The 13,724-nt window shown below is 50.1% G+C and overlaps 1 protein-coding gene across 7 annotated transcripts in view; it reads left to right on the forward strand.

Annotated features, from left to right (window-relative positions):
- The window catches only part of R3HDM2 (R3H domain containing 2), a 39,917-nt gene that overhangs the window by 22,892 nt on the left and 3,301 nt on the right, over window positions 1-13,724 (forward strand). For 5 of the 7 annotated variants that reach the window (XM_071729479.1, XM_071729484.1, XM_071729483.1 and 2 more), the window contains 13 exons: window positions 744-803; window positions 1,548-1,688; window positions 2,063-2,171; window positions 3,961-4,056; window positions 5,109-5,140; window positions 6,582-6,814; window positions 8,654-8,838; window positions 9,845-9,934; window positions 10,589-10,831; window positions 11,441-11,567; window positions 11,977-12,212; window positions 12,572-12,726; window positions 13,020-13,120. In XM_071729479.1, coding sequence (XP_071585580.1) covers window positions 744-803; window positions 1,548-1,688; window positions 2,063-2,171; window positions 3,961-4,056; window positions 5,109-5,140; window positions 6,582-6,814; window positions 8,654-8,838; window positions 9,845-9,934; window positions 10,589-10,831; window positions 11,441-11,567; window positions 11,977-12,212; window positions 12,572-12,726; window positions 13,020-13,120 — 1,808 coding nt within the window. The remainder of the gene's footprint in view (window positions 1-743; window positions 804-1,547; window positions 1,689-2,062; window positions 2,172-3,960; window positions 4,057-5,108; window positions 5,141-6,581; window positions 6,815-8,653; window positions 8,839-9,844; window positions 9,935-10,588; window positions 10,832-11,440; window positions 11,568-11,976; window positions 12,213-12,571; window positions 12,727-13,019; window positions 13,121-13,724) is intronic. The other 2 variants (XM_071729482.1, XM_071729486.1) reach the window with 2 other exon arrangements.

The following is a 13,724-nucleotide window of genomic DNA, read 5'->3' on the forward strand; positions in this document are numbered from 1 at the left end:
AACTCAACTTGCTGATGGAGTGAAGGGAGGGAGTAGCTCTCAACTAATGTTTCTTTGATTAGTCAATCAAAAAGCCATGGTATTTGTGTGTGTGCATGTAGATGTATGTATGTATTCATGTATCTTGGGAGGAGGGGGAGTGCAGCAGCTACAGAAAGTACCTGGAAGTGTATTTTATGTTTTGGAATTCAGAGAACATTACTAGAGGTGGGGTAGTATAAAACCAAAAAGCACAACTTTTAATTTTATGTACTGCAGTCAATCAAAAGACATAATTGTGTGTTATGGAGAGAGAAAAAGAGGAAAAATCATTTGTTTGAATGCAAGCAGGAAGGAATCTTGATTGCTTTAAAACCCTTTCTGTAAATGATTGTCAAATACCAACTTCCAAAGGAAGTGCTGCTGTGGCAGTAATAAATGTAATCAAGCCAAGTGCTGCCATAGGAATGACAAAGCTGGAGTCTCTACCATTGGAGCTTCCAGCAGAGCAGAGATTCAGTGTTACCAAAAGCCAAGTTCTGTTAGCAAACTCACAGCTTCAAAGTGAAAAAAAAAAATCTGTCAATTAATTTACCATCTATGAAAAAACGTGGAGTTTTTTAGTTCATTCCTGTGGAGCCTTGTTAATAGTGTTGCTTGCTCCAGGTATTTGTGATTTTCCTTTGTTGCAGGAAGGGAGATACCAAGCAGTGAAAGTTTCATTATCCCTAAAGGTGGCCTTTTCCTTTTTGTCTTCTTAACAGGGACAGAATGATGCTGCTAAAGTTAGAACAGGAGATTCTGGAATTTATTAGTGATAACAAGTAAGTGGTCATCAACTTTGTGTCAAGTGGAAGGTTTGTAGACAAGGGATTGTCTTTTGGACACACTGTTTAGGAGCCTTTTGTACATGTTCCACCTCCTTTTATCCTTACACAAGGTTCCTGAGTATTATATTGATGGGGTTTTCTCACCATATTGACTGTGAAGGAGATTAGTGCCATGGTGCTGCTCTTCCTGGGGTAAATTGGGGGTGGAGAAACCAGGGGCAGGATTCACATCCCAGAATGTGAGATAGGTGTCTGCAGCAGAACTTGAGAACTCTTTTATCTAATATGATCAGAGAAATCACAGTGTGAGTGCTAATTCTGGCTCTGGTTCCTTCTTGGAAGCAGGTGTGCATTTCTGCACAAGCTGGTGTGTTTCAGAAAAAGCACATTTAGCTTGAGCCCTGGGAGCAGCCTAACTCTGTCTGGCAGAGAAGTGTTAAGGCCATGGACATGCTCAGTGTAAGAAGGAGCACTTGAGGCTTGGCCAGCTTCTTGGAAAGGTGACATGCTCTGATCTGGAGGTGTTCAAGGCCAGGTTGGATGGGGCTCTGAGCAACCTGATCTAGTGGTGTCCCTGCCCATGGCAGGAGGGTTGGATCTAGATGATCTTTAAGGTCCCTTCCAATCTATGATTCTATGTTCTGGGCTTGCTTAAGGCATCTCTGGCCTTGCTCTCTCTTTTGGTGTCAGATTATTTCAATGCTTTCTAAATTCTAATGCTTTCTCCCTTCTTCTCAGCAATCAGTTTAAGAAGTTCCCTCAGATGACCTCTTACCACAGGATGCTGCTGCACCGGGTAGCTGCCTACTTTGGCATGGACCATAACGTTGACCAAACTGGGAAGGCAGTGATTATCAACAAGACCAGTAACACACGAATGTAAGGGGGGAGGGAGGGAGGGAGAAAACTGGGCTGTCATCCCCTTTCCTGCATGTCCCCCAGACACAGAGCCTTGAGCTGATCCAGAGCAGCCTGGATTCCACACCACTATTTTGCCTCCAGGTCCCCTTCCAGTCCTAAATTTATATATTTGCAAGAAGTCTTCCAGTCCTAAGTTTATGTATTTGCAAGCCCTTCCTTAGCTCTCTGTTTCTCAGAGAATGGGCAGGAAGTCTTGTTGCCATCAGACAGAGGAGAGATTTAATGCAACAAACATCTTTCCACACCCTCTCACTCCCTCCCAAGCAGTGTTTCTATGAGGACAACTCTGTGCCCATTTTTGCCTTTCTGACAAGGGCTGATTCTTCCTGCAGCCCTGAGCAGAGGTTCTCTGAGCACATCAAAGATGAGAAGAATGCAGAGTTCCCACAGAGGTTTATCTTAAAACGAGATGATACCAGCATGGACCGAGATGATAATCAGGTAAGGAGTGGCTGTGGGGCAGCTGCAGACTTTGTGAAAATGTGAATTTTCTAACATGAGAACAACTCCAAATTTCTCTCGGATTTCCTAGAGTAGCTTCCACCCCTGTTCAAGCAGCTACATCTAGAGATATCATGAAAACTTTACCATATACTGCAAAAACTCATGAAGAATTTGCATGGGTTCTTTGGGGGGAATTTATTTACTGTACCCTGAATATTGACTATGAATATGGGCCAGGCTTGGAGGTGAAGCCTTTTGCTAAGGTTTCCTTGGAAATGTCCCAGGGTTGAGTGTTGCCAAGCATTTCTCCCACTCCTCCCAGGAGCTTGCAGTGACTCAAGCTGTGAAGTCATCAGGACCTCACACTGCTGCTGGAAGGAAACCATTGGCAAAATGAAACACTTGGAGCTCAGCAGCACTGCCAGTCATCAGAACTAAAAACCCTCCTGAATCTCTGGCTGCCTTCAGTCTGTCACAGGTGGCACCACACCCAGATTTGCAGAGCTGCAAAAAGAGCCATATTCTGGCTGTTTTCCCAGCCTGTGTCAGACAGAAACTTGAACATCAAAACCAGGGCAAGAGGTTGGAGACCTTTTCAACTGAGGATCTCTTTGCTCTTACAGCTCACATCTTTGCATCACCCCAACACACCCCTGTCCCTTGCTTTGGGTGGTGTTTCTGAACTTAAATCTTGGTCACTGCAATATCAGGTTCTGGTTTCTCCGTGCTGGCACTCTGCAGGTGATGCAGCCACCCACGAAGCAGAGAAGCTGGGACTGAGCAGGAGTTTGCTGGATTGGCACATGCTCCAAAGAGTGGAAAAGTAGAAAAAGCCTTTAGCTTTTTGATAGAATCATAGAATCATAGAATCCTAGGGGTTGGAAGGGACCTCAAAAGATCATCTAGTCCAACCCCCCCTGCCAGAGCAGGGCCCCCTAGAGTACATCCCCTAGGAACGTGTCCAGGTGGGTTTTGAATGTCTTCAGTGAAGGAGACTCCACAACCCCCCTGGGCAGCCTGTTCCAGGGCTCCGTCACCCTTACAGTAAAAAAATTTTTTCTGATATTCAACTTGAACCTCCTATGCTCCAATTTACACCCATTACCCCTTGTCCTATCACTGGTCACCACTGAGAAAAGCCTAACTCCATCTCCCTGACACTCACCCCTTACATATTTGAAAACATTGATGAGGTCACCCCTCAGTCTCCTTTTCTCCAAACTAAAGAGACCCAGCTCCCTCAGCCTTTCCTCATAAGGGAGATGTTCCACTCCCTTAATCATCTCAGTAGCTCTGCACTGGACTCTTTCAAGCACTTCCCTGTCCTTCTTGAACTGAGGGGCCCAGAACTGGACACAACAGATCCCTGGCAGCAGACTGTCTTTCAGCAGCACATGCTGATATTCCTCATCTGTCCCTTCTCAATCAAGCAGAGTTCAGGCAGAGTCATTGTGCTTAATCCAGGAGGTGGGGTGCACTTAGACCTCCAGAATGTTCATCTCTAGACATGCTGATATTCCTCATCTGTCCCTTCTCAATCAAGCAGAGATCAGGCAGAGTGGTTTTGCTTAATCCAAGAGGTGGGGGGTGCAATTAGACCTCCAGAATGTTCATCTCTAGGCATAGGTGCCCAGCAGGTAGGCTCAAAGGCAGAGGCTGTGCCATTGCACCTGATTGTTGTGCACACCCTCCCTACTCCACGTCCACTTACTCTGCTACGTAAAAATACCAGCAGCTGACTGTGCCCCTGGTCCCATTGGCAACTGAGATGTGTTTGTCCCTTCAGATCAGACTCCCCTTGCAGGATGGGAGAAGGAGCAAATCCATAGAGGAGCGAGAGGAGGAATATCAGCGGGTCAGGGAGCGGATATTTGCACGAGAGGTGAGTTTGGGTGCCTGGCTTGCCAGGTACCCTCCTGGAATTCTGTGACAGAGGGTGTCCCTGAGTATGCTAAGCAGTCAGATCTCATCATTCCCTTTCCTACAAATTTCCCCAGAGTTCTTGGTGTCCACCATTGAGTTCCTAAGCAAAATATCTAAGACAAGGGGATAGAGGAGCCACACCTGCAGTCCCCACTCTACTCCTTCTCTAAATTGCCTGGTTTGAGGGGCAAGAGATGTGTGGGGACTCAGAGAGGAGGCAGTTCTGCTCTTTGCTGCCCAGCAAGATAAACTTAGGGACCTGAAAGCTGCAGCAGCTGTGTCCTCATGCATCTCTCTGGTGCTGCACCTTTGACCTCCTGACCAGGAGTGATTTGTGGTCATGGCTTTGTATTCCTGGGCTGTGACACTGCTGCAGACTTTGTGAAAATGTGAATTTTCTAACATGAGAACAACTCTAAATTTCTCTCGGATTTCCTGGAGTAGCTTCCACCCCTGTTCAAGCAGCTGCATCTAGAGATATCATGAAAACTTTACCATATACTGCAAAAACTCATGAAGAATGGCTTTGTATTCCTGGGCTGTGACACTGCTTTGCATCTGACTTCAGAGGCAGAGGTGTCCACTACAGGGTGGGCTGAGCTGGCTTTGAGCCTTCTTGTCTTTTTTTCATGGCTCTGATAATTGTGCCTGCCTTTAGCAAAGGACCCTTGTATGTTTGGCTTTGATTGTTCCATCAACAAAGCTGCCTTAGAGCAACAAAGGAGGGAGCTGAGGACTCAGATTTTCAAACTCTTGTGAGATCTCAGGGTCAGAGCTATCAGGAAAGGTTCCTAATGGGCCTGGATGGAAAGCTGGGGGACAGAATGGGACTGGCTCAGCAACACTCCTGAGTGACCATGAAACTGGCACTCAGCACAAACTGTGCCTGACTTCCATACTATTAACCCTTTGCTCCTCTTTGCTTTGAAATTCCCTGGGTTTGCTGCTCTCAAAATTACTAAGTTTCCCTTTTCTTTCCTTCCCATCTCCATGTTTTACCCGTGCTTCCAGAGTGGGCAGAATGGATATCTCACTGACAGCAGGTTAGTACTGGTCAGCAGCCACTTGTTGTGTCTGTTTTTCTCTGCAGAGGAACTGCATGACTCTATAATGATGCTTTTTTTCTGATGTTAACCGACAGAATCTCCAAAGAAGCCTTTTCTTCTAGTTCTCAAAAACGGAGGCAGATTTTTAGGTATCTCTGTGTGACCTACTTTGTACATTGTCCTGCTGAATCAGTTTGCCCCATGCATGGCTGTTTGTGAAGTTATTCCAGTCGTATTTTTTGCAACATCAGTTTCTGAGTCCTTTATTGCTGATTCATCAGTTGAAATATAAGGGGTGGAAGGTGGGAATGGCAGGGATGAATTGGGAAAACAGAGGATTCCAGCAGTTTTCAAAGCATTCCACATCTTATTTGCCAGAAGGATGGGAAAGCCCTTGCAGTGACAGGAGCAGTGTCCAGAAAAGGTGGGGTTGTCCCTAATCTCTGATTATAAGGGCTGGATTACTTCATGGTGACAGTGAAGTGTCTCAGGCTTCCATATCAAGCAGAGTGTGGTCATCTTTAAGGATGTAACTATTGTATTGGACTGTTTTTCCAAGAGACACATTTTCTTTTGCTCTTACATGCTCCCAGCAGCTTGGGACATCACCTCAGCAGTTCCTTCCAAGTCTTATCTTTTCCCCTCCACACGTACATGGAGCTGCAGCATTAAATGAGCATCTCTTCCAGTGCTGCCTTCCTCACCATTCCTCACCAGGGAAAAAAGCCTTTATCTGGGCTTATAAACCAAGCTCACTGTTTGGGATGTTTTGCCTGGGACTCCATAAAGTCCAGGTGTGGTCTGGCTTGGCCTGGGGCTGAGGGAAGGTGTTCAGAGGGAGCACAGCTCTGAGCATAGCACTATCCCATCGTGTAGAAAGCATTTCTGAGGCTGGTGTGGAAAGTGCTCTCACAAGATCTTGATCTCCAGACCTCTGTTAATACTGAGACCAGGAGGGCTTCAGCAAGTGGTTGTGCTCTGACCCTGCTGGCATCTCAGCCAGGCTGGGATCTGGCTGAGGGAAAATGGGCCAGGAGCCAGCTCTCCACACATGCCAAGGAAGAGCAGCAGCCTCTGGGTCTTCACAGGCAAAGCTGTGACACCCAGGGTGTTTGTTTGCTGTCACATCCCTACATGTGTGTGGCACAGAGCCAGGTCCTGAGTGGGCTTTTTATTTAAAAGACTATTTCATGAATAGAAGACCCTTTAATGAACACAAAACAACATAAAGTACCTTAAGGTTTAACTGATGCATCAAATGCAGCCTCAGAGCTCTATTTCCCATGCGATGGAAATAAGACCCAACCAAGGGCTCAACTTTTCACTCTCAAATAAAACTTTCATATCATGAGGAATGACCTCACTGGGGTCCACGTGGCAGTCCTGCTGCTGCCCCTTTCCTCTGGAGGTCCCATCTGACTCCTCTTGATCTCTGCAGGGGCAACAGAGAGACTTTGACCCGGGCCTCCAGCAGTCGCCAGAGCAGCACAGAAAGTGAGATCAAATCCCTGGAGCCTCGGCCCTGGAGCAGCACAGACTCAGATGGTTCCATCCGTAACCTGAGACCACCAGTTACCAAAGCCAGCAGCTTCAGTGGCATCTCCATCCTGACCAGGGGGGACAGCATTGGGAGTAGCAAAGGCAGCACTGGCAGCAGAACTTCCAGGGCAGGTACTGTACAGCTCCTGTACCCCCTCTGCCAGAGGGCATCAAGCAAACACAGTTTGGGGCTCATGATGCCCTGGGCAGTGACTCTACCTAAAACTGGGACATGGCTGGCAGCATCTGGATGTGCACCTGGGAGGGATATGCCTGTTGGGTCAATACTCACCATCAGACCTTCCCTCTCTTTACTTACCTAAGACAAAGGACATTGTTTAGTCCAATACCCTGGAACTCAAGCACCAAGCAGGATTAGGGTCCCAGGTCTCTTTGCTTGCTTCAGATCAGTTCTTCCTTTCCATCTGGGTAGCACAAAGAGCAGCCCATGCATGAAGAATGTTATTGCAGTGCATCACTGGCAGTCTGATACAGACAACACTTTCCTGAGGATGCTTGCTGCACTTGACAGAGCCCCAGCCCCTCTCTAAGAAGGGAGCAGAGTCCTTTATTTTCAACTGCTTGTGAAAGGCATTTGTGGAAGAGGCAGCACAGGTCTTTGATCTCATTTTGATGGTCCAGTGATAACTGAGAAGCTACATGGTAGCTGGTTACAATTGTGTAATATCCATGAGCAAAATCCAGTGTTGTCTCACAGTCTGGCTGCTTCTGTTTGCATTGGGAGGCACCAAGTCTCCCAACACTTGAAAGCTGTCATTTTACTGGGAAGAAGAGGTAGGTTGGTGCTTGTGGGTCATTAGATTGCTCCACAAGAATCCTTTCAGATAAAAGGGATGGATCTAAAAGGCAGCCAGGCTGCTGTTCTAGCACCCAGGTTGGCTATGAAAATCACACATTCATCTTGCAGTTTGAACTTGCCTACATCATCTCTTGGGGCCATGTTTCCATTGTGCTAAGGGCTGCACTTACTGTGATTATTGCAACCACCTCCAGGACTGATTCATCAGCTGATGGGAGCAGTTATTTGAAGGTCTGTCCCAACCATGTGCAAAGCAGAGCAAGAGAAGATTTGCTTTTTTTGCATTTTCTGTATTTTTCCTCCAGGTTTCCTCTGGGAACTGAAGCCAATTGCTCTCCAGGCTTTATATAACAGCAAGTGCTTAGAAGCATGAAGTGTCTTGGGGGGGAAAAAAAAATACCACCCTCCATATCCTCTAGTTTATTCTGTGGGGGAGGCAGTGCTGGGGGTTCTGGGGCTCTTTTCCTCTCATCATTCAGCTCCTGAGCAACTGTCAGCAAAATATTTCCTTCTTTGTACCATGTGGCTGATGATACAGCCCTCCTCAGCAGACTGCCTGAAGATCAGCTGTTGAAATGCAGTAGATCAGAGGCAGAATTGGTTAAATAGCAACCAGTGGGCATCAAGCAATAATTTCACAGCCCCCTTTATTTCTGGGACTAGGATTGAAATACTGAGGAGAGCAATTCCTGACTGGGTGCCCTGCAGCACGTGTTGCACTCCTTCCTAACAGTTTTTCCTGCATGCTCTTGGGAATAACAACTCTTCAACTCCTGGCCATAGTCTGGAACAAGAATTGCATCCTAAACTTCCCTGTGTGAGGCAGGGCATGGCCAGGTCAGGTGGAGAGGATGCTGTGACCAGCTGTGGAGGGTCACAGGGTGTCACACTTCGGTGTCACACCTGGTGTGTCACAGGGATGTGGAGAGGAGAGAGAGGTACAATCACTTGGGCTCCTGAGGGTGTCAACACCTTGGTTTGCTGGGCAGCTGAGCAGCTGCTCTCCCTGTCCCCCATGGAAGCTCCTGTGTGGACAGCACCAAATTTAGCTGCAGTACAGGTGACAGTGACAGATTCTAACCCTGGCCCTCTCCATCCACAAACTGCTGTTTTTCTCTGCCAGATACCAACCCTGCCTTTCTCTCTTCCAGGTTTGGTGCTAGGTGCCCCTGAAGCATGCAGCCAGTCCCCTTCTTCACAGCCCAACCGTGGCCTCCTGCCCTGCACAGCCCAACAGCCTCAACCACAGCCACCCCAACAACCACCACCACAGCCCCAAGGACTTCCACCTGCAGCCCAGCAGCAGCCAGCCATGAATAACCACATGCTATCCCAGGTGAGTTGCTGCACAGTAGCAAAGGCTCAGAAAGGTCCTTGGGCACACAGGGGAGAAGCAGAGCCAGCACACACACCCAGGTTGCTCTTCCCTCACCCTTGCCCAGTGGGTTTTGGGTGTCCCTCAGACTTCCTGCCTGTTAATGATGGGCAGAGAGCAGGAGAAAGTCATGGTGACAGCTCAGTTTGCCTGGATGTGCTCAGACCCCTCCTCTCAAGGGATCTGTAGCCCTTTGCTGAGGGACAGGGATATATTCTGGAAGCAGTTGCCCTCCTGGTCAGGGACCATCACAAATGTCTTGCTGGGGTTTGATTTTGTGTCTTCTGCTCTTTGGCTGTTCTAAATGATTTTAGGTCCTGGAAAAAAACTTTTTTCATATGTTTGCCTGTGGGTGAAAGGTCTGAAAATGCATTCCCGTGTCAGTGCACTTCCTGTTTCAAATCACAAATGATGATAAAAATGATGAAGTGCTGACCATTACAGCTTTGGTGGCCAAAACAGAATATATGATGCTTGAATGAGCTGTTGTCATGACCAGGCATCAGCAGGTCCTCCCACTGACAAGGTGAGGGGGATCCCTAGAGAAGACAGGAGTGAAACAGACATTACCAGCAGGAATTGCTGCAGAGGGAGCTGGGGGTCAGTGCCACACACAGGAGGGCAGTGTGCTGGGAGAGATGTGAAGGTTGCTCTGGTGGTTCTTCTGCTGCTGGTGACCTTTGTGAACTTCTGTCACTGTTCCTGCCAGGCAAGAGCTGCTTTGTGGACATGGTCCCAGCTTCCACAAAGCAACTGCCCAGGCTCTGTGTCTTCAGAGAGATGAATGCTCCCCTGTTCTGCTCCTGTGCTTTCCAACCCTCTGCAATGCCCCCCTCTGTGTGTTTGCAGTTGCCTCAGTTGACTAACTGTGTTGTTCCTTCTTTCTCTCCTTCCTCCTATCCTTCTTCCCACCCCTTGCCCTTTTCCCACCCAAATCTCTCTCCATTCCCTTCTCTGCTGCTCTTAGCCGGTCCCAGCGCTGCAGCCTGTTCAGTATTCTCCAAGCTCCTGCCCCCAAGTCCTCTTGCCAGTCTCTCCACCCCAGCAGTACAACTTGGTATAAACCCCATTTCCTCTTCTGCACTCTCTCTGTTTGTACTTACGTGCTGTGTTTCTGTTGTATGAGCTTTTGCTGATCAGGTACGTTGTGGACACTGCACCCAGTGGGTTTGGGATTCATGGAGGTTCTGCACTGCAGTGGGATCAAGGCAGTGGGATGCCTGAGGCTGTGGGACCTACCAGGGATGGGCACTACTGGAGTGGCTAATTCTGGAAAAAACCTGTGGAAGGGCAAGTGCCATGCCCAGAGCTCCACCAGGAGGCAAAGATTGTGCCCAACATTGGGGTCCAGGGGCCATGAATGCCCTCTGGTCTCAGTCAGCCCCCTGTGCTTTCTCTGATGGGGCTTTTGGGAACAGTGTGCCCCATGGGACATGGCCTCAAGGCTGGGGCCACCCCTGCCTGCGTGGGGCCCTGCATGTCACCAGTGTCTGCTGAGCATTTGTCCCTCCCCAGCAGCTCGCATGCCCTCCCTCCCTGTCCTGCAGAATGCTCTCTGTCTGTGACTCATTTCTGGGGACCTTTCTTGGGGGAACTCCTCCACGCAGAGTAGGGAAAAGGGGAACTGCAATCTGCTCAGCAGAGCTGTGTCCTGTGTGCTCTTGTCCTACGTGCTGTCCTCCTCCATCCTTCCCACTTCTCCCCAATGCAGGCAGAGGAGCTCAGCAACCCCTTTGGGCAGATCAGCCTCAGCCGCCAGGGCTCTACAGAAGCACCAGATCCTTCCTCAGCTCTGTTCCAGTCATCCCTCATCTCCCAGCATCCTCAGCAGACAGGATTCATCATGGCAGCCCCTGGCCAGCCCATCCCCACTTCCAACTACTCGGCCTCAGGGCACACGGCCCCCACCCAGCAGGTGCTGCAGCCCCAGGGCTACATTCAGCCTCCCCAGCAAGTAAGGAAATGGGGAAGCCTGGAGGGGGCACCTCGACCCAAAGCTCTCAAGCAAGGGGCTGCTGGGGAGCAATCCAGAGAGCAGTTACTTCAGAGCAGGTCTCCTCTTTTTCTGCTGCTCACTGGTGATGGATCAGTACCAAGGGGTCCAAGCTCCAGGCTGGCACAGAGCCTTTCTAGGCACAGGATGATCTCTTGTCCCCTTGTCCATCTGAGCTCACAAGGACACTTCCCTGGGGACCCCACTGGCCACTCCTGGGTCACAGTACTGGGGGGACAGTTACCAGATTCAGTGCTGACACCTCTAAGCTCTCTTTGGGGTCCTCCAGGGCATTAATGACCTCTAGGACTGACCCATGAGCTGTGATGAGATTTGTGCCTACTGTGCTCTTGCACTACTCTCCTGGGAAAGGCTTGGATGAGGCTGGGAGGAGTGGGAAGGGGCTGCAGTTCCCTAAGGAACAATCATCTGGCTAGAGCCAAAGCCCTGGTTGGTTTCCTTCAGCAGAAGCCAGGCCAGGTGAGAGAGAAAACTGGTCCTGGGGGACCAGCTTTCTTAATCCAAGTCCCTCTTGTGTTCTCATCACCATTTTTTTCTTGATTCTTACAGATTCAGGTTTCTTACTACCCTCCTGGGCAGTACCCAAACTCCAGCCAGCAATATCGATCTCTCAGTCACCCAGTGGCCTACAGCTCCCAACGCACTCAGCAGCTCCCCCAGCAGTCCCAGCAGCCTGGTAAGGGGGGCATAAAAGGGAGGAGGAGGCACATTTCCCTTTCCTTCCACTCCTAAGGATCTCCCATGCACTCTCTGGGGCTGGGCAGCTCTTGCCCCACTTTTTGCTGGACTTGCTGACTTGTAGAGTGCCCCTTGACTGTGCAAAGGGAAGTTGAAACTTGGCCTGGCTGCCAAGATGAAGTCTTTTCCCTCCATCTCAGCAGGTAGCATGCACTGAGGTGCTGCAAGGTGGATTTAAAGGCAGGAGTTTCATTCAGGCCTTTTTACATCTGCTGGCAGGGAAGCCCTTTTTGCCCTCTGTAGCAGGAGATGGAGGCAAAGCAGGGTTTGAGCCCTCACGTGCCAAGTCTCAGGGTGTCTCCCGTGGCCACCTGAGAAGCTGCTCCATTTAAACCCTGTCCTGACAGGTTTACAGTCAATGATGTCCAACCAGCAGCAGACATACCAAGGTGTCATTGGAGTGCAGCAGGCACAGCCCTCTGGGCTCCTCAACAGCCAGAGGAACAGCATGGGGGGCCAGATGCAGAGTGTGATGGGAGTGCAGCAGGCACAGCCTCCTGGCCTTCTCAGCAGCCAGAGGAGCAGCATGGGAAGCCAGATGCAAGGCATGATGGTCCAGTACACTCCACTACCTTCATACCAGGTAGGCATCAGCTGCTTTCAGAGGAGGGGCTGCTGGGGAGGGGTCTTTGGCTCTGCAGACCTTGCAGGAAGTGCCTTGTTCTTGTGCAGCCAAAGATGGAGTCCTGCTCAGCTTGAGGAGCTGGTGCATGCTTGTGAGCTTGAAGGGAGCACATCCACAATGACTGCATGGGACAGGTCCTTAAGGAGAACTGAATGTGTCTGGTCCTTTTGCCATTGTGCTCCCAGAAGAGCTGGGAGAGCCTGCCCTTGCCTGGGCAGGATTGCTCTGAGCTGGCATCTCCTACTTGGATGGACCTTGCTGGTGTCTCTTTAAAGCCATTTCTATCTTCTCCTGCTACTCCTTTCCTCCCTCCACAGGTTCCTGTGGCCAATGAGTCCCAGAGCGTGGTCCAGCAGCCCTTTCAGCAGCCAGTGCTGGTACCAGCAAGCCAGTCTGTTCAGGGGGGTCTTCAGGCTGGTGGGGTACCCATCTACTACAGTGTCATCCCAGCTGCCCAGCAGAATGGCACCAGGTAAAGCTTTTGTATCTGTCAAAGGGGTTCTGCTGCCCCACTGAGATGCAGAGCATCTCCCCCTCCACTTAATGGTTGGGCATAACAGATGCTGCTCATCTCTTGAGCTTACCCTGTCCTACCTGCCAGAGCAAGCACTTTCTGGCTCAGCTGTCCTGCAGCATCCAGTGCTCTCTGTGCTCCTCCAGAAGAGGCTCCTGCATTTCCAGCCAGCTCCAGGCCAGAGAGCTGCTGGTTGCAGTCTGGTTCTCCCCATCCCCAGCACCTCACCAGAGCACCTCTCTGCTTCACAGCCCTTCGGTGGGGTTCCTCCAGCCTCCTGGCTCTGAACAGTATCAAATGCCACAGTCCCCATCCCCCTGCAGCCCACCCCAGATGCAGCAGCAGTATTCAGGTAAGAGGGCTCAGGGTTGGCACTGGTTCTGCACAGATTGGGTCGAGTTCTGCAAGTGAACAGAGCTGCCAATTCACAGCCAGGTCTGGCAGCTTCTCTGCAAGGGGTTCTCTTGGTTTTACCCATCCCACAGCCCCACAGGGAACTGGCAGAACGTGGCACAGTGACTTTGCTCCACACTGGTGCTGGCCCCTGCGTGGCAGGCAGGGCACCAGCAGGAGCTGCCGTGGGTTGTGGACTCCCTCTGCTGGCAACACGGGTGGTTGTCACCAGGGCAGCTCAATGGGACCAGGGAGCACTGTGGATGAGAGGAGCATCAGGATTCCTGCACCCTGTCCCAGCGAGCTGTGGAGCCTGGTGAACTGGTGCAAGAGCTGGAACCAGGATGCTCGAGCTCTGCATCCAACTCTCTGATCAGATCCTCTGCCTCAAGTTTTGTTGTGATGCTCAGAGAGGTCCCCTAAGTTACCTTTACATCACTTTCTGATGTAAACTGTGATATCAGAGAGGGATCCTGACCAGGTCTTGATAAGGTGTTTTCTCAGCCCACCTGGTAGAGGAGAGAATATGGAAGGGGTTCTGTAGGGATGAGTGTGAAGTTGCA

Source organism: Heliangelus exortis, chromosome 31 (genome assembly GCF_036169615.1).
Source record: "Heliangelus exortis chromosome 31, bHelExo1.hap1, whole genome shotgun sequence".
NCBI lineage: Eukaryota > Metazoa > Chordata > Aves > Apodiformes > Trochilidae > Heliangelus > Heliangelus exortis.